We start from the raw sequence: 25,703 nt of genomic DNA, 5'->3' as shown, positions 1-25,703 counted from the left end.
AGACAGAGTATTTAGCTACCCTATCCACCAATGGAAGAAAGATTATGAATTTTATAGGTTGCGCCAGTGTGCAGTGTATTTAATGACTTCTTAAAGAAAAAGTTGTTATTTATGGTTTAAAAGAATAAAACGCATTTGAGCACAACTTAAAAATGCATTATGCACATTTGAAATGTAAAAATGTCTATTAAAAAATATTACATAGCGAACTGCACATTTTTATTCTTATTCTGATTTTTCTGTTTACAAGAAATAATGAAAAGGGGGTTGTGTAGAGTAAAATGATCCTTTTAGAATTGCTACAGCATTTTGAATTGATCTTATATTGATATTTCTTATTTCAAAAACGACCTTATTTATACCTTCCTTATTTATAAACACTACACTTTATGAACACAGGCACCCTGGTGTGAGTTTTACTCAAGCTTTATTAAAAGCCAAAAACGTTGTAATTACTTATTTTCAGCCATAATATTGCTTAATATTATACTTCCTGTTACTTTTGGGTGGCATTGGTAATTAACAAGTCATTGTTTTCAACCTAGCCCTGTAGCATCAGTTTATATTAGGCCAACCTCATTTTCTGCTTGATAATTTGTGACGACCCCTAAGCTTAGCTTCTCAACAGCTACTCAGAGCCCACTGAGCATGTGAGTGTTGCAGACACTTTCAAGATGGTGACCCCCTGTGACAAGTTTGAAGTCCTGGATCATTACTGCTATTGAGAGGCTGAAACTTTAGGCTGGTAAAATAAGTTCAGTATATAAAACATGGCATTTAGCCATATTAATTTTTTGGGTTTAGTTCTCCTTTAAGGGTCTCTGGAAGAACTGCAACTATTTCTGTAAGCCGATTAGGAAAACAAAGGTTATGTAAATAAGGGAAATACAGTTGTATGGAATACACAAGTGCACATTTGTGCTAGAAGAACACTAGTAGGTGGAAGAAACACTCCCACAATAAGAATTCAAGTTACAGATCTTCCATGAGATACTACAGAAAACAGCACACAGTTTATTGTCTGATACTTGTTTCCAAAGTCCGGTTGCTGTAAGCTCAAAATGAGTATATTTTTTAGTGAGCAATTTTGAGAACGGTTTCTTTCCCTTGTGTGTGGAATCTGCAGTGTTCGTTCAGCAAAGTGCTGTGGTTTCCTGCTGCTTTCTGCAATGGGATCCCTGATAAAAGTGTTTCTCTTGTGCTGTGCAACCCTGGAAATCTATGGAGCAGGTGAGAGATGCAAATTACAAGAAATGACACAGACCTCAATCCATTGCAGAGTTGTAAAACCCATACTAAATATAGTGTGCATGTGTGTAATCTGTGCTCTAGCATCTCATAGGAAACTATAAATGGTGTATGGCATGATAGTGTGATGGGAGAAAGAGGTCTAATCAGTTTGATGTGTTGATCATAATGAAATTACAGTAAATAACGAATGTAGTCAAAGCTGATTATTATGCTAGGAATCCTTTGTAAGAATTCTTTTTTGCATATAGAAATGTTTAGTACAATACTAAAAATCACTTGAAAAGCAAAATTGGGTTATGTGAATATGGTGTCTGTATTACATACATGTTCATAATACCATGATTCTAACAACATTGTGGGGCAAACAAAAAGACCCATGATAGATCCATCAGATAGATTAGCTCATTTTGGAAATCTGTCATTTACAAAAGCCCCAGATGCTTTTACAAATGCACTAAGGGAGCAAAATCACCACCGTTAGTGCTCATTTATCCAGTATATTGCTGAGTTCTTCTGGAATATAAATCTGCCACAAAGTGAAGTCTGCATCACTGGCAAGAGCAGGGCTACTTAGTACTATGTGCCTTCTAGTGCTCCCTGCCTTGGGCTTCTAAATACAGCTCAAGTTAGAAGAAGTAGGAGGCGGGATGGGGAAGACCTATGTGCCTTACTGTAATATATATACAGGGAATGTTGTATTTGTTAGGAAGTGTAAGGAAATGTGCTTGTTGGCACTAATGATGGGACAGGCTGCGAAAAAATATGGCAGCTTGAGATTTTTTTGCACTTTGCACCGCACACCATTAGTAAATAACCCCTTTGATCTCTGTTGTTCGACTGTATGATTGTTCAGCAATTGGCCTGTATGAGGCCAGCTCATGCATTTAAACTAATAGCACAGACAAGTGCACCAATCATTCAATGCCTAATAATAAATATATATGCTTATATTTAAAATTTGCAGAATGAGTACATTTTACCTAAAGCAAAAAGAAAAGGTTTGATTTATTTAAAGGGGAACTGTCGCGAAAATGAAAATTTAATATAAGCTTTCTCATACTGAAGTAAGAAACTTTCTAAATACAATCAATTAAATATTCTGCATTGTTTATAAATTAATCAAGTTTATGTTCACTATTCCTCTCTCAGCATCTTTTTCTCTTCATTCTGTCTTCATGCAGCAGTTGGGTGTCAGCTGAATGATCCAATATATCTTGTAGTGGGCCCCCTTTCCTAACAGATGTATTATCATTTAAATAACTGATTTCAGTACAAACAAACCTAACAAAATAACTGCCTTTTGCACACATCCTGCATGAAGAGAGACAGCATTTCTGGTGATTTTAATAGAGTGAGCTCTAATACATCTTCTAGGCAAATGGAGCCCCCTATAAGATATATTAGATCATTCATCTGACACCCAACTCCTGAAACAATTTTTTTTAATTGATTGTAATTAGAAAGTTTCTTATTTCAGTATGCTGATGCTTATATTAAATTTTCATTTTCACGATAGTTCCCCTTTAAGAATCTTCAACGTAAAAAGCAGTATCTGTGTTTAGCACAAAGCAAGTATATTATTGCACATTCTGCTCACATATGTGCCTGTAGCTCTTTTCAATCTCTCTTGTCTCCTTCACCCCCCCCCCGGTAATCACTAAGCAACCTCTTCTCTCCCCCATAAACTACCCCCAAAATCCTCAGGCTGCAGCTAACTGGTCCAGAGGTGGTAGATACATGAAAACAGCATATACCAAGTATCAAGGCAAGGAAAATCTATGCAACCATGTGACATTATTTTATACAAAATTAAGTTGAATACTTGTCAGGGAATCAAATGATAAAAACAAAGTAATGAATTAATGGTACAAAAGCAAAGCATGTGGATCAGTAAAATGCAAACCTTTTTATTTTTGCAGTATTTGTATAAATGTTATTAAGGATATTATGCAGTGAAAGGCTGTAGTAACCACTTGCTTTTGTCTGTTAAACATGTCATATAGGTCAGTTGCTTCGCTTAGGGATGGGGGGTGGTGGTCATCATGGTAGTGTAATGCAAGTTATATAGTGAATAAAGTACCCCCTCTTGGAAAATATAAGGATATTAGAAGTTACCGAGGACTTCCATGACCATATAAAAACACGAGGCTCAAGGTCAAGTGTTTTTATACAGGTCATGAAACTCCGAGGTGACTTCTAATATCCTCATATTTTGCAGTACCTTATTTATTATAATACACACGTTTCAGTGAGTCATGTGACAGAAATGACATCACTAAGCTCCGATTATAACCGATGACACCACTAAGCACTGTTTATAAGGATATACAGTAATTTACAGGATATTCATGGCTCTTGTGTATTATAATGCAATTATGTGCAATACTGGTTTAACCAATGCGTAATGATAATGGGCCTCCTGTGCCTGAGCAGGCAATTACAGTGAACTGGGCTGTCTTAAACAGGAAACCTAGTGGTGATAAATAGCATCTGAAAGGGGCAAATTCACTAACCTCCGAAAATTCGCCAGCGACGGCCTCGCTCAAAGCACAACACTTCTCCAGGCGTAGATTCGCCTTGACAACACTAATTCACTAAAATCCAAAGTTGCGTCCAGGGAGTTGTTATATTGCCCTACACATGAGCCCAGTGTATATTTTATGTGCCATGTGTTAGGAAATGTAGGGGGGAAGCTGGTTACCCCAAAAAATGTACGCTCTTTTGCAGCCTATCACCCTGAAAAAAGGAAAAGACGCTAGAGTTTTTTTGGGACAAAAAATTGTCAACTATTTTTTGAGGAACTCCTATCTACTCTATTGCACTTCGCCTGGTCTGAGGTTTTGAAAGAAAGTCTGGCGCAAGAGGTAACGTTCAGTAAAATCCGCATCTTAGTGCAAATTCGCCTGGCGTTAGGGAGCGAAGTACCACTAGAGTCTATCTCCTTCGCTAGAGAAGTTACGCCAGCGACCATTATTAAATTGGCGAAGTCCCGAAATGACGTTACGCTGGCGAATTTTCACCAGCGTTAGTCACTTCGCCCTTTAGTAAATTTGCCCCAAAGAGTGTAATAAAAGTCACACAGTTTATACCAATTATAGAAACCATTGTAACTAGTAAATGTTACCAACTGATTCAGTACAATGGGTTACTAGAACTTTAGAACTGATTCATAAGTTGGCACATCAATACTTTAAGCCTGCCATAGAGGTTTTACAGAACTGCTATCTCCTCATGTTCCTAAACTATAATAACCTATGCTTTTACTTTGCACATCGTTTACTTCCTGCACTGTGCTTTTAGGCCAAAAAAATGTAAAGCCATTGGTGACTACAAAGTATGGGCAGCTCCTTGGAAAAACAGTGGATGTAAAGGGAACAGACCGATCAGTTCATGCTTTTATGGGCGTTCCCTTTGCAAAGCCCCCTACTGGACCACTGAGATATGCTGAGCCACAGCCACCGGAGCCATGGAGCTCTGTCAAGGAAGCCACGGCACCTCCACCCATGTAAGTTCCTCTAGCATTGCAGTTATATTTAAACGATAATACTATCTTTTAAACTGTTTTCATTTATGATGAACTACTGTAATTAGATTTTTTTTCTACTCTATAAACTTTGTTCAAAAAGAGTCAGGTTCAAGATGAAAGAACACAAACATGGAAAATATGTCTGCTAATGGCTCGGATTTGTGGAAAGGCCTGGGCCTAGGGTAGAGTCCTGCATCGAGTTGGGTACCCACGAGTTACCTGCAAAAAAATCAGGCACCCAGCAGAATATGGGGAGGATTTTCAGGTGCGCGTATAGTCGCAGGGTTTGCGGGTTGCGGGTCTCATCTAAATTTCTTATCTTATGTAATATTGTCAATATTTTACTCCTTTTAAAGTTTTACAAAACTTGTTTCTGTCCCCACCCACTTTTGATGACGTCACTTCCGGTTTGCAGCACCATCACTTCCTGTTTGATGGTGGTCGGTGGGTTGCGGGTCAGGTTGCGGATAAGGCAGTTGCGGGTCCGGGTAGCAGATCAAAGTCGGAAAATATGCAGATTGCGGTTCGGGTCGCGGGCTGCGGGTTCGGGTCTTAGAAATTGGTTCCGCGCAGGTTTCTGGCCTAGGGCCCGGCCCTGGGGCAGCAGGATTTTAGGGGGCGGCATGCTGCCCAACCACACTCATAGGGGATAAAATATTTTTTTAAATTTCCTATTCGCCAATCCCCATTGCTCCAGTCCTGATGATGAAATTTTGTGCGAATAAAAGGGAGGGGACACCGGCCTTGAACATCAGCGGGCCTAGGGGTGCTCACTATGTAAATCCGGCCCTGTGGTTGCTAAACTGCGAAGAAGCTTTATTGTGAAAGCAAATCGAAGCAAGTTATCTAAATTTATATTATTTTGCATTAGTTGAGTCACCCATAACAAGCAGTAACTAGAAGCTCATTGCATATGGGTGAGTGCACTGCTGCAGCACTTATATTAGTAAATGAATACAGCGGTTACACAATATAGGGGTCATTTATGATGGCAAGTACAATTGCGTTTGCTAATATTTCATGTCAGTCACTTTCATCTAAAAAATCAGATGTACCTGTCACTCTCATGCGACCAGAAATGACGCCAACCAAACTTACAGAGCAAATGCGTCTGATTAATTGTGAATGCAAGTGCAATTTCATAATATTAATACATGGGCAACAATTGTGCCATGCACAAGTCCCCCATGCGACTCTAACAATGATAAAAAAGAGCTCAAAATTGCACTGTTCTCAATGCACTTGCAGTCATAAATGTACTCTTATATATTTCATACCTATGTTTCCTCCTCAACAGGCTTCTGTGACTTCTCTAAAACAAGCCCATGCCTATTATATCAATGCAGTGGTGTTTTCGGTATTTTCCAGGTGTTTACAAAATCCAATAATAATGGAACATTCTGTGACTATATTCAAGGCAAATGCTGTGCTGCCCCCTATTTTAGAGGATTGCCTGTACCTAAATATCTTCACTCCAGCTGACAGAGAGAAGAATTCCAAGCTACCTGTAAGTTGAACACATGCATATCTGCATATGTTTCGTAAATCTTTATTTTAACCAAGAATATAAAAATAAATAAATATTTAGTGGCTACTTGATATGACTATTTGTATAATTTAATCATGGAGCCACATAATTTTTAGCAAAGCTTTCATATTTCATATACTTGCATAATCACTTCAAATCTTTACATATTCATGGCCCAGGGGTTGTTCATCTTCCAAACACTTTTTTCAGTTCAGTTGTTTTTAGATTGTTCCCCAGAAATAAAGACTTTTTTTCAATTACTTTCCATTATTTATTTTTTACTGTTTTTCCTAAATCTAAGTTTAAAGTTGAATGTTCCTGTCTCTGGTGTTTGAGTCTGGCAGCTCAGTAATTGTTGACTCTAAAGGTGGCCATACACGGGCCGATAAAAGCTACCGACAGACCGAGTCGGCAGCTTATTGGCCCGTGTATGGAGGACCCCGACGGGCTTCCCCGAAAGTCAGGCAGATCTCGATCAGATGGGACTAAAAATCCCGTCGGATCGCGGCCGCATCTGTTCGTTGATGCGGTCCCGAGATCCGACCGCCCGTTCCCGTTTGTTAGGATCCGATCGTTGGGCCCTAGGGCCCACGATCGGTTCAGCCCGATATTGCCCACCTCAAGGTCGCCAAACGAGTGGATCTCTCCGTGAATCTCTCCGTGTATGGCCACCATAAACTCTTACTATTTTGCAACATTTAGTTGATTCTCTAAAATAAATGTTCCTTTTTGTACAGGTCATGGTGTTTATCCATGGAGGAGGACTGGCTATCGGATATGCATCACTTTATGATGGCTCTGCTTTAAGTGCCTATGAAAATATTGTAATGGTGTCAATTCAATACAGACTCGGACCTCTAGGATTTTTTAGGTAAAATTTACTGCATATTTGTTGTGTTTGTTAATCAGTTTTCATCCTGGCACATCTCTGTCCATGTATATAAAGTCTTTTTGATGATGTCTTTTCTCTATTCATCCTGTATACCCAGTTTCTGTTTAGTTTTGAAGTGCTGTTGCTTTGAAGGTGCCATCTGTTGCAGATGTCATTTAGTCTTCATTGAGTTATACTGTTCTGGTTGTGATATGGTGATTTAACCTTAGGATCAGTGAAATGGATTATGTTAAGAGAGGAGCACAGCACAAGTTATTCCAACTATCTGCCTGACTTAAGGTGGCCATTGACGCATGTATGGAATTAACACATTTTCATACAATATTCGGTGTGCGTATGGTGGGAGATGAGACGGCCGATATCGACAGAAGACTTGGATATCAGTCGGCTCGTCGATCTGGCTGGCTGGAAAATTTGAAGCCACCCGAACATCAGTGCTGAATTGTCAGACAGGTAGAATTATATTGTTTCTACCTGTATATCTGACGATTCAGCTCTACACGTGTGTATTGAAACAAACAATCTTTCCTGGAAAGATCATAATTAAAGTCTATGGCTACCTTAAGCCACGCCTGTCATGTTGCCAAATTTTGTTTTGTTCTTGAGAATATAGTGGCCCTGTAATTTATTCTAGATTGTGATTGGAGCAAAGTACATGGTTCATCAGTGCCAGTTGGTCAGCTATGCATTGGTAGTACAATAAGGTTTTAAAAAAACTTTTTAAACTTTCCAGTGTGACTTTTGTTTTTCCCTCACTCTCAGTACTGGTGATAAGGAAGTGCAAGCAAATTTGGGACTTCTGGATCAAGTTGCCGCTTTTCAGTGGGTTCAGGAAAACATTAAGGAGTTCGGAGGTGACCCACAGTCAGTCACCATATTCGGAGAATCAGCAGGTGGCCTGAGTGTTTCTGCCCATGTACGTATGTCTTTACAATTTGTAACTGGAATTTTTTTATGTTTATTTGTATTTCATCAGAAAACTGCATTTGTCTCTGTAGTTATAGTAATATGGGTTGACGTAGCAAAGCAGAAGCAATGACAACATAACCAGAATAAAGGCGAACTATGGCGAAAATAAAAATTGAATATAAGCTTCCTCAAACTAAAATAATAAACTTTCTAAATATAATCAATTAATAATTCTGGCTTGTTTCTGAAAAAATCAAGTTATTCTTCAGTTTCCCCCTCTCAGCATCAGTTGATTATTTCAGAAACGATTCAGAATTTTTAATTGATTGTATTTAGTATCAATATTATTTCAGTATATGAAGCTTATATTAAATTTTAATTTCCGTGATAGTTCCCCTTTAAGGTGGTCACACCTGTACAATACACAACCAATTTGTCCCAATTGACAAAACTGTATGAGAGACCAAGATGGTCAAAAACAACAAAATATGAAGATGAGCTGTGGCTGCTTATTTATTTATTTGTAGAAAATATTCTACCATACAGAAGATGGCGTGCAAAAAGAGTCTGTTAGTATGTAGTATGTCCTGTAGTATGAACTATAAATTTAGTTGGAACAATGTCCAGCTGATTTCTTATGTGCCAAAACATAGTGATTTCTCCAGTTTGTTTAGTTTGGATATAGATCAAAACCTTTCTACTAGTAGCCTTGCCATTAAAAATCCATCAGCAAAAAAGGTAATTTGCTGTGCAATTTGGAGCTGGTTGAATCTCTGCCCAAATTAGACCAGCACTTTTGTGACCATTTAAGCATTTGCATCTGTAAAAGTCCTGCACCAGAGTCATATTTGTCCCCAAAGCTGTAGTAGTTTATTGGAAATAAATATTGAGAGAGAAATATTACAAATTAAACTTGTTTTAAACTGTCTTTGGCCTTTCAGTCGCAACATATTAGTTACTAATAAAATCAAGCAATGATACATTAATCTGATTGAAACTTTACAGTAACATAGTTTCTGTTCAGATACTGTTCATTTTTACAATTTACTTTTTTTTAGATATTATCTCCCCTATCAAAAGGTCTGTTCCACAGAGCTATAGCTGAGAGTGGGGTTGCAATATTTCCTAATCTGATGGTCCATCAAACTGAAGATGTTCTTTATGGTCGAGATGTAAGTTTCTTCATTAGTTACAAGATCTATCATGCTTTAACATATAATTATTCGTGCACCATATTACATCATAATGACATATATAATAATACCATACACCAGATTGTTTTAAACACTTTAGGGTAAGTCCATACTGGGCGTTTTGGGGAGATTTGGTCACCTGGTGACTAGTCGCCTCGTCTTTGCGGCGACCAATCTCCCCAAACGCCTTCCCTGACTCTGCGCCGGCTTAAAATAAAAAAACGCCAGTGCTAATCACACGCGGCAGTTCATTTTCTGGAGTAGCTCAAAGTTGCCTCATGAGGAAACTTCGGGCAACTTCAGAAAACGAATCGCCGCGTGTGATAAGAACTGGAGTTTTTTCATTTTAGCCGGCGCAGAGTGAAGGGAAGGCGTTTGGAGAGATTGGTTGCCACAAAAACGAGGCGATTAGTCGCCAGGTGACCAAATCTCCCCAAAACGCCCTGTGTGGCCTGACCCTTAACATGCAAGCACAAGTTGATATTGGCAGAAAGCAAACCAGAGCAGGGGCAATCCTGGCCCCTCCGCCGCCCAAGGCAGCAGCAGTTGCTGCCACCCCCTCCCCCGTGCGCTTACCTTTTTGCGCCTGAGGGGGTCCGGGGGGTTCCACCGGGGCAGCAGAGAGGGCCAGTGCACTAGTTCAGAGAGCCTAACTGCGCTCTCTGCGCTAGAAGAGCCGAATGTCCGGATTGAAAACCGGAAATTCGGTTCTTAAAGTACCAGGAGTGGCATTTTTGATGCCCCTGGTACCTAGTGGGGCACTGCTGTCTGAGGCGACAGTCTCAAGTCGCCTCATTGGCGAAGCACCCCTGGAGCAGAGTAATTAATTCATATGGCATTTGTAAAAAAAAGTTCTAACATTCTGTTAATTTTTTTATGAACACATACTAAATTACAGCCTATATAGATGGACCATTTTTATGGCAAAGTTCACATTTACGTATACAGATATCTATTTGTGATTTCAGGTTGTCCTCAAGTAAGACATTCACTTTTTTATTTTTGCAGCTGATTGCCAATATATCTGAGTGTGATTTACCTCTTATTCTAAACTGTCTGAAAAATAAAACAGAAGATGAGATGTTGGAAATTACTGTAGCTATGGTAAGAAAATGTACACCTAAGCTTTTATGATTAAATAAACAATGTGTTTAATAGAGGTGTTGTAATAAAAGGCACTACGTTTGTCCAGATGCAGTACCTCATAGCAACCAAACAGCAGGTAGCATTTACTAGTAACATGTATAAAAGCAAACATCTTTGTGGCAACTATGGGTTACCACATCGAATTATGGCAAATGATATAGGTATACCTTTATTTCTGTTTATTATAGTTAGGAAGAACATTACTAATAAAGATTTTGCTCCTTTAGTGGCTTGTACAATGCAGTCATGTATCTAAACCAGTATTGGACTGGTCTGTAGGGGTACTGGTATTTTTTTCTGGTAGGCCCTGGCCTGAGTGGACACTTTGCCCTTTCTGAAGTACAGAGCATTTTCTTGTTTTTCCAGGTTCTGCTTGTGTTTTCATTCATGTCTCCTGATTCCATCGAGCTTGCTGTGTTCTCTGCCACTCACCAGTACTAGAGACACGTTTTAGGATTATGTCAAGCTTCCCCCAGCAGGCAGACACCTCTCCAATCCCCTCTTTACCTATTCCACCCATCAGTGCCCTCCTCAAGCCCCTCCCTGCTTCTTTGCATCTGTCTGTCCCTCCCATCTCCATAACACCCACCTCAAGGGCATCAGGCTTCAAGGTGGGCCACCTCCCCCTTAGCAGCTGTTCTGGCACACTCTCTCACATCACCTTAAAAGACCAGTAACATAATTTTTTTTTAAAAACAAAATTTGTTAGTATACTAACGAAAAAAAACCCCACCAAGACAAATTAAACTTTAAAATCGCAAAGCCTTTATTAAGAAATAACGTACCGAAACTCTGCGTGCGTTCCTCTTCAGATAAGGCGATAGGGCCCCAATCCAGCGTGTGGCGCTCAATTTCTCATGCATATCTATCTCCTATAAGGAAAGCAGGGAGGAGAAATCAAGCGCCACATGATGAATTGCCTGATCACGTTTTTCTGAAGAGGAGCGCAAGCGGAGTTATTTCTTAATAAAAACTTCGCAATTTTAAAGTTTTGTACTTTTTTTTTCAATGTATACTAATGAATTTTGTCAAAAATGTTTTTGATGTTACTGGTCCTTAAAACACATCCCTGTCCTGCACCTCTAATGAGTCCAACTTTTAACAAGTTTACCTTGAAAAGGAAACCATGTAAATGATAGATGTATCAGTGCTTAGTTTTTTCCAGCCAGCGGCAGGTTCAACAATGAAAACAAAATTGTGACTTGTTGCCATGGGTTACTGCCCAAGTGCAAATTTGCCTAGCATGCCTGTAGTTTTATGCTTTCTCCACTTATATCTCATCTAAAGTATTTCACTCTAATTGAGGATAACTGCTAAAACATGTGGAGCTTAAACAGTTAACCATCCCTTCTTGGGGCCATAAACCACTCTAAGTTGACCAGAAATATAATGTATTAATTGTTCTGATTTTATTATTATTATACCTGTACAGGGATTCACAATCTTACCTGTCTGTGTAGATGGAATATTCCTTCCCAAGCCTGCAGAAGAAATCTTAGCTGCAAAGGAAAGCAATCCTGTTCCCTATATGGAAGTTCAAGGAGCACATGTTGACACAAGTAACTTGAATGATTGAAATTTTTGTATGCAACAACTGCTGGGAAATTTGCACAACTGTGCTTGTGGTCAGAAATGATCCCTTATCAGTCACTGTTGAATAGAGATGTCGCGAACTGTTCGCCGGCGAACTTGTTCGCGCGAACATCGGGTGTTCGCGCTCGCCGGAAGTTCGCGAACGTCGCGCGACGTTCGCCATTTTGGGTTCGCCATTGTTGGCGCTTTTTTTTGCCCTCTCACCCCAGACCAGCAGGTACATGGCAGCCAATCAGGAAGCTCTCCCCTGGACCACTCCCCTTCCCTATAAAAACCGAAGCCCTGCAGCGTTTTTTCACTCTGCCTGTGTGTGCTGAAGAGATAGTGTAGGGAGAGAGCTGCTGCCTGTTAGTGATTTCAGGGACAGTTGAAAGTTTGCTGGCTAGTAATCGTTTTGATACTGCTCTGTTATTGGAGGGACAGAAGTCTGCAGGGGTTTGAGGGACATTTAAGCTTAGGTAGCTTTGCTGGCTAGTAATCTACCTTCTACTGCAGTGCTCTGTATGTAGCTGCAGTGGGCAGCTGTCCTGCTTCTGATCTCATCTGCTGACTGCTGCAATAACAGTAGTCCTTGTAAGGACTGCTTTTATTTATTTTTTTGTTGTTTTACTACTACTACTACTACTAATACTACTACTACTACTATAAGAGCCCAGTGCTATTAGTCTAGCAGTGTTGGGGAGTGGGACTGGTGTGCTAATCTGCTGCTCCTAGTAGTTCAGCAGCACCAACTTTAATTTTTTTTTTTAATATTCATTTTTTTTTTATTTTACTTTTTTTTATTTTACTACCGCTGTAGTAGTGTATAAGTTGACCTTTTAGGCATTATTTGCCCTGTAGGCATTATTTGCACACTGTTTTCTTCAACCCGCCATCGAGCTGTGTGACCTTGTTCACATTCTGTCTAAATATCCATAATATTACCGTCTCCAGAAAAAACACCGGAGTCACTTTTTTCAAGCAGCCATAATATATTTTACGTAATCCGTATCCACCGCTGTAGTAGTGTATACGTTGGCCTTGTAGGCATTATTTGCACACTGTTTTCTTCAACCCGCCATCGAGCTGTGTGACCTTGTTCCCATTCTGTCTAAATATCCATAATATTACCGTCTCCAGAAAAAACACCGGAGTCACTTTTTTCAAGCAGCATTCATATATTTTACGTAATCCGTATCCACCGCTGTAGTAGTGTATACGTTGGCCTTGTAGGCATTATTTGCACACTGTTTTCTTCAACCCGCCATCGAGCTGTGTGACCTTGTTCCCATTCTGTCTAAATATTGATAATATTATCGTCTCTAGAAAAAACACCGGAGTCACTTTTTTCAAGCAGCATTCATATATTTTACGTAATCCGTATCCACCGCTGTAGTAGTGTATACGTTGGCCTTGTAGGCATTATTTGCACAGTGTTTTCTTCAACCCGCCATCGAGCTGTGTGAGCTTGTTCACATTTTGTCTAAATATTGATAATATTATCGTCTCTAGAAAAACCACTTGAGTTACTTTTTTTCAAGCAGCATTCATATATTTTACGTAATCCGTATCCACCGCTGTAGTAGTGTATACGTTGACCTTGTAGGCATTATTTGCACACTGTTTTCTTCAACCCGCCATCGAGCTGTGTGACCTTGTTCCCATTCTGTCTAAATATCCATAATATTACCGTCTCCAGAAAAAACACCGGAGTCACTTTTTTCAAGCAGCATTCATATATTTTACGTAATCCGTATCCACCGCTGTAGTAGTGTATACGTTGGCCTTGTAGGCATTATTTGCACACTGTTTTCTTCAACCCGCCATCGAGCTGTGTGACCTTGTTCACATTTTGTCTAAATATTGATAATATTATCGTCTCTAGAAAAACCACTTGAGTTACTTTTTTTCAAGCAGCATTCATATATTTTACGTAATCCGTATCCACCGCTGTAGTAGTGTATACGTTGACCTTGTAGGCATTATTTGCACACTGTTTTCTTCAACCCGCCATCGAGCTGTGTGACCTTGTTCCCATTCTGTCTAAATATCCATAATATTACCGTCTCCAGAAAAAACACCGGAGTCACTTTTTTCAAGCAGCATTCATATATTTTACGTAATCCGTATCCACCGCTGTAGTAGTGTATACGTTGGCCTTGTAGGCATTATTTGCACACTGTTTTCTTCAACCCGCCATCGAGCTGTGTGACCTTGTTCACATTTTGTCTAAATATTGATAATATTATCGTCTCTAGAAAAACCACTTGAGTTACTTTTTTTCAAGCAGCATTCATATATTTACGTAATCCGTATCCACCGCTGTAGTAGTGTATACGTTGACCTTGTAGGCATTATTTGCACACTGTTTTCTTCAACCCGCCATCGAGCTGTGTGACCTTGTTCCCATTCTGTCTAAATATCCATAATATTACCGTCTCCAGAAAAAACACCGGAGTCACTTTTTTCAAGCAGCATTCATATATTTTACGTAATCCGTATCCACCGCTGTAGTAGTGTATACGTTGGCCTTGTAGGCATTATTTGCACACTGTTTTCTTCAACCCGCCATCGAGCTGTGTGACCTTGTTCACATTTTGTCTAAATATTGATAATATTATCGTCTCTAGAAAAACCACTTGAGTTACTTTTTTTCAAGCAGCATTCATATATTTTACGTAATCCGTATCCACCGCTGTAGTAGTGTATACGTTGACCTTGTAGGCATTATTTGCACACTGTTTTCTTCAACCCGCCATCTAGCTGTGTGTATTATCGTTTCCAGAAAAACCAACTGAGTTTTTGTTGTTGTTGTTGTTTTTTTAAAAATAATGCCAGGCAAAGGCAGGCCGCCACGCAGAGGCCGTGCTAGGGGCCGTGCTGCTATGCAATCCTGTGGCCCTAGCAAATTGCCCAGTTTTAAAAAGCCAATGACCCTGAACTCCCAAAATGCTGAAGAGGTAGTTGACTGGCTTACACAGCACACCCCATCCTCTACCGTTTCTAACTTTACCACAACATCCTCCTCATCCTCCACCTGCTATGGCCACCCCACGTAACACTTCCTCCACCACCGGTGCCCCTTCTTCACTGGGGTCAGAGGAGTTATTTTCCAATGAGTTTCTTGAACTGAGTAATGCGCAACCATTATTGCCAGAAGAAGATGAAGGAGATGAGGACCTTACACCAGATTTAATTCTGGCAGAGAACACGATAGAGATGGACATAATGAGTGATGAGGAGGAGGTCCCCGCTGCTGCTTCCTTCTGTGATGTGTCAGAAGAAATTGATGCATCTGAGGAGAATGATGATGAGGAGATTGATGTTTTGTGGGTGCCTAGTAGAAGAGAGCAAGAGGAGGGTAGTTCAGATGGAGAGACGGAGAGTCAGAGAGGCAGTAGGAGAATAAGACTTAGAAGAAGCAGGGAGGACAGCCCGCAGGGATCAGCAGGGCAACAACATGTATCGGCACCTGTGTTCAGCCGGCCAACGCACCCGCCATTGCCGCCAATACCGCCAACTCCGCCAACTTCTACTGTTACCGCCAGATCGCACACTTCCAAAAAGTCAGCAGTGTGGGATTTTTTTAATGTGTGTGCCTCTGACAAAAGCATTGTAATTTGCAATGAGTGCAGTCAGAAACTGAGCCTTGGTAAGCCCAACAGCCACATAGGTACAACTTCTATGCGAAGGCACATGAGCGGCAAGCACAAAGCACTTTGGGAGCAACACCTCAAAGGCAACAGGCAAACTAAAAGCCACACTCCTTCTGGTCCAGCATCTTACTGCTCTACCTCTGCTCTCCTTGACCCGTCTGAACCACCCTCCACTCCGCCTTCCACCTTGACCACCTGTTCCCATTCCCAGTCATCTGCCACCAGCCAAGTTTCTGTGAAGGCCATGTTTGAGCGTAAGAAGCCAATGTCTGACTGTCACCCCCTTGCCCGGCGTCTGACAGCTGGCTTGTCTGCACTCTTAGCCCGCCAGCTTTTACCATACCAGCTGGTGGACTCTGAGGCCTTCCGCAAATTTGTAGCAATTGGGACACCGCAGTGGAAGGTACCCAGCCGCAATTTTTTTTCTAAAAAGGGAATACCACACCTGTACCAACATGTGCAGAGCCAAGTTACCGCATCTCTGTCACTTAGTGTTGGGCCAAAGGTCCATATGACTACTGACGCATGGTCCTCCAAGCATGGTCAGGGCAGGTATGTCACCTACACTGCCCACTGGGTGAACTTGGTAATGGCTGGGAAGCAGGGAATGGGTAGCTCAACAACAACAGTGGAGTTGGTGTCACCGCCACGGATTGCACGCGGTTCTGCCACCACCTCTACTCCTCCATCGCTCTCTACCTCGTCTTCTTCTTCTTCTTACTCTGCTGCTGGGTCCTCCTTCTCCTCCTCCACACCTGTGCACCCCCAGCTCCCCCTAGGCTATTCGACGTGCCAGGTACGCCGTTGTCACGCTGTCTTGGGGATGACGTGCCTGGAAAGCAAAAACCATACCGGATCTGTACTCCTGTCATCTCTGCAGTCACAGGCCGATCGGTGGCTGACCCCACACCAACTGCAGATCGGAAAAGTGGTGTGTGACAATGGAAGCAATCTGTTGGCAGCGTTGAGACTAGGCAATTTAACACATGTGCCCTGCATGGCACATGTGTTAAATTTAATAGTCCAACGTTTTGTCTCCAAGTACCCAGGATTCCAGGACGTTCTCACCCAGTCCAGAAAGGTGTCGGCCCATTTCAGACGTTCCTACACAGCCATGGCACGCCTTGCTGACATTCAGCAGCGCTACAACATGCCAGTCAGGCGTTTGATTTCTGACAGCCAGACTCGCTGGAATTCAACGCTCCTTATGTTGGAACGTCTGCTGCAACAACAAAGGGCCGTCAACGAGTACCTTTTTGAACTGGGTGGTAGGACTGGATCTGCACAGCTGGGGATTTTTTTCCCCCGTTACTGGGTGCTTATGCGCGATGCCTGCAGGCTCATGCGACCTTTTGAAGAGGTGACAAATATGGTCAGTCGCACCGAAGGCACCATCAGCGACCTAATACCCTTCGCTTTCTTCCTGGAGCGTGCCGTGCGACGAGTGACAGATGAGGCTGTAGACCAGCGTGACGAGGAGCTGGAAGCGCACGATTTCTGGTCGGAATCACCAGAACGAACCCAGGCACCTGCTGCAACGCAGGGAGAGGTGCCAGAAGTGGAGTCAGAGGAGGAAGGTGGCTTTGTGGAGGAGGAGGAGGAGGACCAACAGGAGCAGGCTTCCCAGGGGGCTAGTGGTGACCTTTTGGGGACCCCTGGTCTTGTACGTGGCTGGGGGAGGAGACCGTGGATGATGCAGTCCTTGATAATGAGGAAGCGGAGATGGATAGCTCTGCATCCAACCTTGTGAGAATGGGGTCTTTCATGCTGTCATGCCTGTTGAAGGACCCCCGTATCAAGAGGCTTAAGGAGAAGGACCTGTACTGGGTCGCAACGCTACTAGACCCTCGGTACAAGCATAAAGTGTCAGAAATGTTACCAACATACCACAAGTCCGAAAAGATGCGGCATTTACAAACCAGCCTGCAAAACATGTTGTACAATGCTTTTAAGGGTGATGTCACTTCAGGAACTCATCAACATTCCAGGGGCAGAGGTGCCAGTAATCCTGCCACGAGCACACCTGCAAGGACAAAGCCCTTTGGCCAGTCTGTAACGTCAGACATGCAAATGTTTTTCTGTCCAAGGCAGCGCCACAACCCTTCTGGATCCACCCTCAAAGAACGCCTCGACCGGCAGGTAGCGGACTACCTGGCATTAACTGCAGATATCGACACTCTGAGGAGCGATGAACCCCTGGACTACTGGGTGCGCAGGCTTGATCTGTGGCCAGAGCTGTCACAATTTGCCATGAACCTCTTGTCTTGCCCAGCCTCAAGTGTGCTCTCAGAAAGGACCTTCAGTGCAGCAGGAGGGATTGTAACTGAGAAGAGAACTCGCCTAGGTCACAAAAGTGTCGATTACCTGACCTTTATTAAAATGAATGAGGGGTGGATCTCGGAGGGTTACTGCACGCCGGAAGACTTGTTCTGACTTCTATGCAGCTGTCCTTCTCTTCAAGCCTCATGACTCCACACACAGCTGTCCTTTAGCGTCCTCCTCCTCCCTCCGCCACCGTTACAAACTAGGGTGCAAACCCTACTGGTTTAATTTTTCTGGCCTCTGTGCTTCAGTGGCTGCAACCAAAAAAACTGGGCAAACAATGTCTACAAGGTCAACGTATGGCAAAAAATGACTATTTTCAGCATTTATATGGCATATTTTTTCTGGCAACTGTGCTTCAGTGGCTGCATCCAAAAAAAATGCATATTTTCTGCATTTATATGGCATAATTTTTCTGGCCTCTGTGCTTCAGTGGCTGCAACCAAAAAAATGCATATTTTCTGCATTTATATGGCATAATTTTTCTGGCCTCTGTGCTTCAGTGGCTGCAACCAAAAAAATTTATATTTTCAGCATTTATATGGCATAATTTTTCTGGCAACTGTGCTTCAGTGGCTGCGACCAAAAAAATGACTATTTTCAGCATTTATATGGCATATTTTTTCTGGCCTCTGTGCTTCAGTGGCTGCGGCCAAAAAAACTGGGCAAACAATGCCTACAAGGTCAACGACGTTGACCTTGTAGGCATTGTTTGCCCAGTTTTTTTGGCCGCAGCCACTGAAGCACAGAGGCCAGAAAAAATATGCCATATAAATGCTGAAAATAGTCATTTTTTTGCCATACGTTGACTCAACGTATATGGCAAAAAATTACTATTTTCAGCATTTATATGGCATATTTTTTCTGGCAACTGTGCTTCAGTGGCTGCGACCAAAAAAATGCATATTTTCTGCATTTATATGGCATAATTTTTCTGGCCTCTGTGCTTCAGTGGCTGCAACCAAAAAAATTTATATTTTCAGCATTTATATGGCATAATTTTTCTGTCAACTGTGCTTCAGTGGCTGCGACCAAAAAAATGCATGTTTTCTGCATTTATATGGCATAATTTTTCTGGCCTCTGTGCTTCAGTGGCTGCAACCAAAAAAGTTTATATTTTCAGCATTTATATGGCATAATTTTTCTGTCAACTGTGCTTCAGTGGCTGCGACCAAAAAAATGCATATTTTCTGCATTTATATGGCGTAATTTTTCTGGCCTCTGTGCTTCAGTGGCTGCAACCAAAAAAATTTATATTTTCAGCATTTATATGGCATAATTTTTCTGGCAACTGTGCTTCAGTGGCTGCGTCCAAAAAACTGGGCAAACAATGTCTACAAGGTCAACGTATGGCGAAAAATGACTATTTTCAGCATTTATTATGGCATATTTTTTCTGGCAACTGTGCTTCAGTGGCTGCGTCCAAAAAAACTGGGCAAACAATGCCTACAAGGTCAACGTATGGCAGTTGTTTAAAGAGAACAGTAGATTACTAGCCAGCAAAGCTACCTAAGCTAAAATGTCCCTCAAATCCCTGCAGACTTCTGTCCCTCCAATACAGAGCAGTATCAAGCAGATTACTAGCCAGCAAACTTACTATCATCTGTCCCTGAAATCACTAACAGCTCTCCCCCTACACTATCTCTTCCAAGCACACACAGGCAGATTTTTCAGATACATTTTTGCCCTTGATCCCCCTCTGGCATGCCACTGTCCAGGTCGTTGCACCCTTTAAACAACTTTAAAATCATTTTTCTGGCCAGAAATGTCTTTTCTAGATGTTAAAGTTCGCCTTCCCATTGAAGTCTATGGGGTTCGCGAACCGTTCGCGAACCGCTCGCATTTTTGCGCAAGTTCGCGAATATGTTCGCGAACTTTTTTTCCGACGTTCGCTACATCCCTACTGTTGAACAGCCACGTTATGAATCTCTATGTTATTGAGTAGTTTGATGTTAAAATAAGCATCTAAAAAACAGTATCCTAATCAACAAAAGAAAGCATGATGCTCTGCTTTAACCATTTTGTTCTTTTGTGGACAGTTTCTCAATATCAGTGGAATGATGGATGGAATGGAGAAGACAGACGTTCTGTCTCTACTAAATTTTTCTCTATTGGTAAGACTGACTTTCCAGTTGAAAATCAATGTTTTTCTTGAATTTTAAATGGGTTCATACAGCAGTCATGCAAAGCCTTATACCCACTGTGGATGCTCAGTGTCCACTGATTAGCTCCATCAACCTAAACCGATAACACTGAAAAGTTTCCGGTGCTCCATTCACTTCAAGGTCTGGCAAAAGATCATTCATGTGCCAAGAAAAGGCTTCTATGGGGTCCGGGGTCACAGCACAGTCCTTTTAAACTACTGCAGGCTTCATAGAAACTTTGAAAAGCCAACTGCTTCCCAAGCTAAATGCAGTAGATACCATGGAAACATACTATTCCCTTTTCCCAAAGATTTGGCCTTGTATAGCCAAATTTAGACCTCAAACATAAGCTATACAAATATATAATGGGGGTTAAAGAACAGAGTAAAAGTTATTTTGTGCCCAAAGATAAGTGATGATCTGACTCTAATTGGTAGAAAGTTTTTTTATATTGTTTTACCTACTTACTAGTGGTTCAGAGCTTGGAAATAAAGTAATAGCTGCTTTTATCTTAATTCTTACAGAGTGTAGGTTCTGATGCAATTCCTCTCTTAATGGAAGAGTACTTTGGGGACACAAATGATCCAGTAGAAATCAGAAACAATTTTCTAGAACTGGGAGGAGACATGCTATTTGTTATACCTGCCCTCAAGACTGCTAATTATCACCGAGGTATATGGAAGACAAGAAATCATTTGCTCATTGCTCAGTCAGTTTTGGCATACAGTTAGTTCCACATGTATTTCCTCGTTTCGCCGCTGTGAAAACTTGCCAGCAAAAGATTTGCCGTGGCAAAGAAAAATTGCTGAGTGTCAAAATTGTTGTGCGTATATTAATTGTCACACGTCAAAATTATTTGGACGCCCATTGACTATAATGTATTTGGACAAAATAGCCGGGCATATAAAAAATTTTTGTGTTTCTCAAATTCTTTCACAGATTCGCCCATCACTATTTGTGATGGATAAGTAATTCTGGAGAAGCCCAAACAATTGTATATAAACATTCATAAACATTTCTTGTGGGTGGGGGTCAGTGATTCAGTAATCCCAGTCAGCATTATGTTATGCTGGCAACTGTTTCACCATAATTGGCAGAGCCACCAAGGTTTACAAGGTTTATTTAACTTCCTGACTCTATAAAAATCAAATGTTTGGAAAGCCCAATCCTCGATTCATTTAGACAGCAGGGATAAAATCAAAGGGCACATTTCCATTACAGAAATGCAGTGATAGCTTTGATATGATTTCATTATTGTAATCCTTACAATAATTGAACCCTGCACATAAAATTACAATTTATTTGTATCCACTAGATTCGGGGCTTCCTGTTTACTTCTATGAATTTCAGCACCGTCCTTCACTGTATGACGACTCAAAAGCTGATTTTGTTAAAGCCGATCACGGAGATGAACTTTACTTTGTCCTTGGTGGGCCGTTCCTGAATGGTGATGTAACATTTCAAGGTAGGGCACTCAGTATATTAAATTACTTCTAAACATATGAATTTTTCAACTCCCAGACCCATTGGTCGGATTTTAGTGGTTTTAAAAGTTTTGGAAACCACGACTAAACTCACTTTCTCTAAAACCACAAACGTCATGAGATTTATTAAAAGATCCAAACAAAAAAAGTACAAACAGAAAATAACAATAAACGATCAAAAAAATACGAATACCTGTAACACCTCTTTTTCAGACAATTCCTAGCGAATAAAAATCTGAAAACCTCTGAAAGTCCAAATTGATTTAAAATGGTCCAATAAGATCAGCGCAACTCACATTGACTTCTATAGGACCTTGACAACTTTTACCTGGCATAGTTTTGTGTTAGAGTTTTTTTGTGGTTTTTACACTTGGCTATGTAAACCCCGTTCACAAAAATGTAATCAGTGAAAAGCATCTTTGAAATCTTTAGATACCTGCCATTCTAGTTGTTAAAAGGTAAACAGTAAGGCTGCAGCATCCCCTTAATCACTTAGAAATCCTTTGCCTCATCTAACCCACTCGCCCCCTCCCTCAGAAATTTGCTTTGGCTGTTGAGTAATGAACATGCTCAATTCTTTTCAACACTAAAGACACCCTTCAGTCTAACAGCCAATGAAGAGATAACATTACTGGTTCCCATAGAAACTCTGATTTAGATGTCCGATACAATTTTTTTCTCCTAACCACCTCTCCAGAGCTCAGCTTAACCATTATAGTGCTCTACCCCAGCAGAGCTTGTTATCAAAGTACTGTATGTTGTGCCTGTGTAAACCTGCATTCTGCATTGCAAGAACTTTACAGTATACATATCCTGTTTGCAGATGTCAGTGCTACTGATGATGTGTCAGAATGGCCGCTGGGTGAAAGCTGCTATTTGTTTTAGTAAAATGTGATGGCGCTTGCAAATGGAGGGGGTATTTGCAGTACAAATTATGTGGCTTGGGTGAGGAACATATCCCCAGTTTATAAACATGGTAGCAAAATGTAGGCTTTACATGTCTTTTAATAAATCTAAAATTTTTAGAGAATAGGAAAACCACATATTTATAGAGATTCGTAGAAAAAAGCAAATTTGATTGTTAGTAAATGAGCCCCTTAGAGTCTCTGATGTTACTTCTCTCTTCTCAAGGTGATGGAACAGATGAAGAAAAAGTCCTTAGTAAGAAAATCATGAAATACTGGGCTAACTTTGCTAGATATGGGTAAGGCACTTCTCTGCACATATATACACCATACGAATATCTATAACATATACGTAGTACTGCAGAGTGGCTTTCCTCTATCATGGGATGTATTTGCATTTTTATAACCTGTTCTTGCATTGTAACTTGCAATGCACTAAATTCACAAGTTTTGGATTTGACTGATTTTCACATCTTCAGCTAAAGATTAAGCCAAAGATTGAACAAAATCTAAACTGCATTTAGAAAACTTGACATTGACATTGCTTAAAAGTGATCTGATATTAAAGCAATTACCAGAAACTCTATTCTTCTGTCTGCATTGTAGAACTATTATCTTCAAATCATCACTGGTCATCACCGCATGATCTTTAAATCATAACTTGTCAGAATCAAGTTGCATGTACTTTCTGGTTGGTTGCATGATTCTTTATTATGAGTAAAAGATAATATATTGAAAGGATAGAAATACAATACTGATTACATATACTGCAGAAATGCAATGCTTGGTGATTACAGGGCACTGCTTCTATTTTCATTTGCAGGGATCCTAATGGGCCTGGTTTGACAGAATGGCTAAAATATGATGAAGATGAACATTATATGGAATTGAACTTGAAACAGAAAATGTCTCAAAGACTAAAGGAAGAGAGATTTAAGTTTTGGACCAACACCCTGCCTGAAACAACAAAAGAGATGAGAGAAAAGAGAGATGATCATACAGAGCTATGAATTTTTTGAATAATGTATTTACGTGCTTGTTTATTTTGTAAAGAAATAAAATTTTCTCATCTTTGACACCAAATTGAAACATGTAACAGATAACATAAACTATATATATATATATATATAAAGGATCAGGATCATAAAGACAGGGACACCAGGCAAAAGCATAGGTTTACAAAAAAGCATAAAAGGAGGGACTCATTCTTACAATTTAGCAGAAAATGATTGTTCATCAATAAAGTCCGTTAAATCTGTTCCCAACGCGTTTCGTTGTGTCCTTACTTTCTCAAAGGTCACTCTACGACAATATATATATATATAAAGTATATATATATATACAGGGGTGATCCTGGTAATTTTGCTGCCTGAGGTGACCTTCCTTTTGCTGCACCCACCCCTCTTCACGGCACTCACCTCTTCAGTGCCCGAGGGGGTCGGGGGTGGTCCACGTTGCACCGGAGGGGTCGGGGGTGGTCTACGTCGCTAGTGCAGAGAACGCGATTGTGCTCTCTGCACTAGAAGAGACGAATTTCTGGGTTGAAAAGCGGAAATGTGGCTCTTAGTTACCAGGAGAGCAATTTTTGCAGCCCCTGGCAAACAGGGGGGTGCTGCCGCCTGAGGCGAGTGCCTCAACTCGCCTCATTAGTGGATCACCCCTGTATATATATATATATACAGTAGTAAAGTCCCAATATACATTTAACATATGCCTGGATGCCGTCTCATACATAATAAATAAAGTTTCTGAGCAACAGATGCACGCCAGGGCTTCCTGATGCAGTGAAAATAAAGAAAAATTTATTGTCAATGTTTTGTTACGTTATGTCTTGAGGCCAAAACTTTGACAATAATTTATTAATCTTAATATACATATATATATATATATATATATATATATATATATATATATATATATATATATCCTAAAAATACAATACAGGGTATAAAGTTGGCAACTATATAAGTTTAAATTTATCAGCAAATGACACTCAAAACGTTTTAGTTGCAAAATCAAAAGTAGATTATATAAAACATTAAACGAAAACATTAAATCCAATTAAAACTCAAAATAGTACAATGTTAAGACAAAAGGCAAGAGAAGTTTAGCTCTTTAATTTATTTAATTTATCCAGGTAAATGGATATTTAGTTGCAACTCGTTCTTTCTTTTTGTTTGGAAGTGATTGTTAATTGTCAGTGGCTGCTGATTTTTCTAATAGATGCAATTGTACTCTGTAGGACAAGAAAAATATGTATGTGGTTGGCAAACTATGAATAAATAAATAGCCCTATGTCCACAATTCTCAAGCCTGATTACAATGTAATATCTGCTAACCAAGCCTTTTAAGTGGGCCTTCCAACAAAGAGAGGGATTTGGAATTGTTTCTGGAGCTTAACATTTTCCACTTTATGTTACCATCTTAATACACAATTCAGTATTTTTACTAGCCCACCCATTATAAAAGTGCACATCAAAGTTGATAATTTTGTGCGGACAGGAACAATGGGCCCAGTTTATGGAAGGGCCTAGTAAACACTCCCTTTCCCTCCCTCCCACCTACCTACTGGATGGGGTGCAAACAGGTCACAGTTGACAGAAGGGAGTCAGGATTTTATTTGCTGGGAGGTTAACCAAAGGTTCTCTAATATACATTTTTTGGTGAATGTATATATAGTAACTACAAAAATAAAATAAATACTCCTTTTCTATGGCTCTGTACATATATGGCAATATACAGGGCTGCAACCAGAGGTGTATTGAAGATGCTGCAGTCATAGCAGAGGGTGCACAAAGAATCACAAAAATGTGATTTCTGGGTCACAAAGAATGCAGGTGCATATGGGAAGTGAGCGTGCCTTGGGTGAACAATGGGCAGGGATTTTAAATAATTGTGCATGACTAAGGTATCATCATGCATGTGGGGCCATTTTATTTCACTGGGTACCCATTATACTTGTTGGCAGGGGACTCTTCCGCGGGGGGGGGGAGGTGACTAATTGGACAACCTTTATGGAGAGCGCTTCTAACTTATTAGTATTAGAGATGCACCGAATCCAGGATTTGGTTCGGGATTCTGCCTTTTTCAGGATTTGGATTCGGCCGAATCCTTCTGACAGGCCGAACCGAATCCGAATTTGCATATGCAAATTAGGGACAGGGAGGGAAATCGC

General features: G+C 40.7%; 1 protein-coding gene across 1 annotated transcript; it reads left to right on the top strand.

Annotated features, from left to right (window-relative positions):
• The first annotated feature begins 848 nt into the window (after positions 1-848).
• Positions 849-23,788, top strand: LOC108713647 (pyrethroid hydrolase Ces2e). Its single transcript, XM_041590219.1, has 12 exons — positions 849-1,230; positions 4,552-4,756; positions 6,146-6,284; positions 7,043-7,176; positions 7,960-8,113; positions 9,165-9,278; positions 10,308-10,403; positions 11,878-12,004; positions 20,035-20,109; positions 21,455-21,604; positions 22,755-22,827; positions 23,352-23,788. Exons 1-12 carry the CDS (start codon positions 1,170-1,172, stop codon positions 23,536-23,538), a joined length of 1,515 nt encoding a protein of 504 aa, XP_041446153.1. The 5' UTR covers positions 849-1,169; the 3' UTR covers positions 23,539-23,788.
• Positions 23,789-25,703: the final 1,915 nt, after the last annotated feature.

The sequence above is a fragment of the Xenopus laevis genome, chromosome 4L (assembly GCF_017654675.1).
Source record: "Xenopus laevis strain J_2021 chromosome 4L, Xenopus_laevis_v10.1, whole genome shotgun sequence".
Lineage (NCBI taxonomy): Eukaryota > Metazoa > Chordata > Amphibia > Anura > Pipidae > Xenopus > Xenopus laevis.
This window is presented reverse-complemented; position numbering and strand designations above follow the sequence as displayed.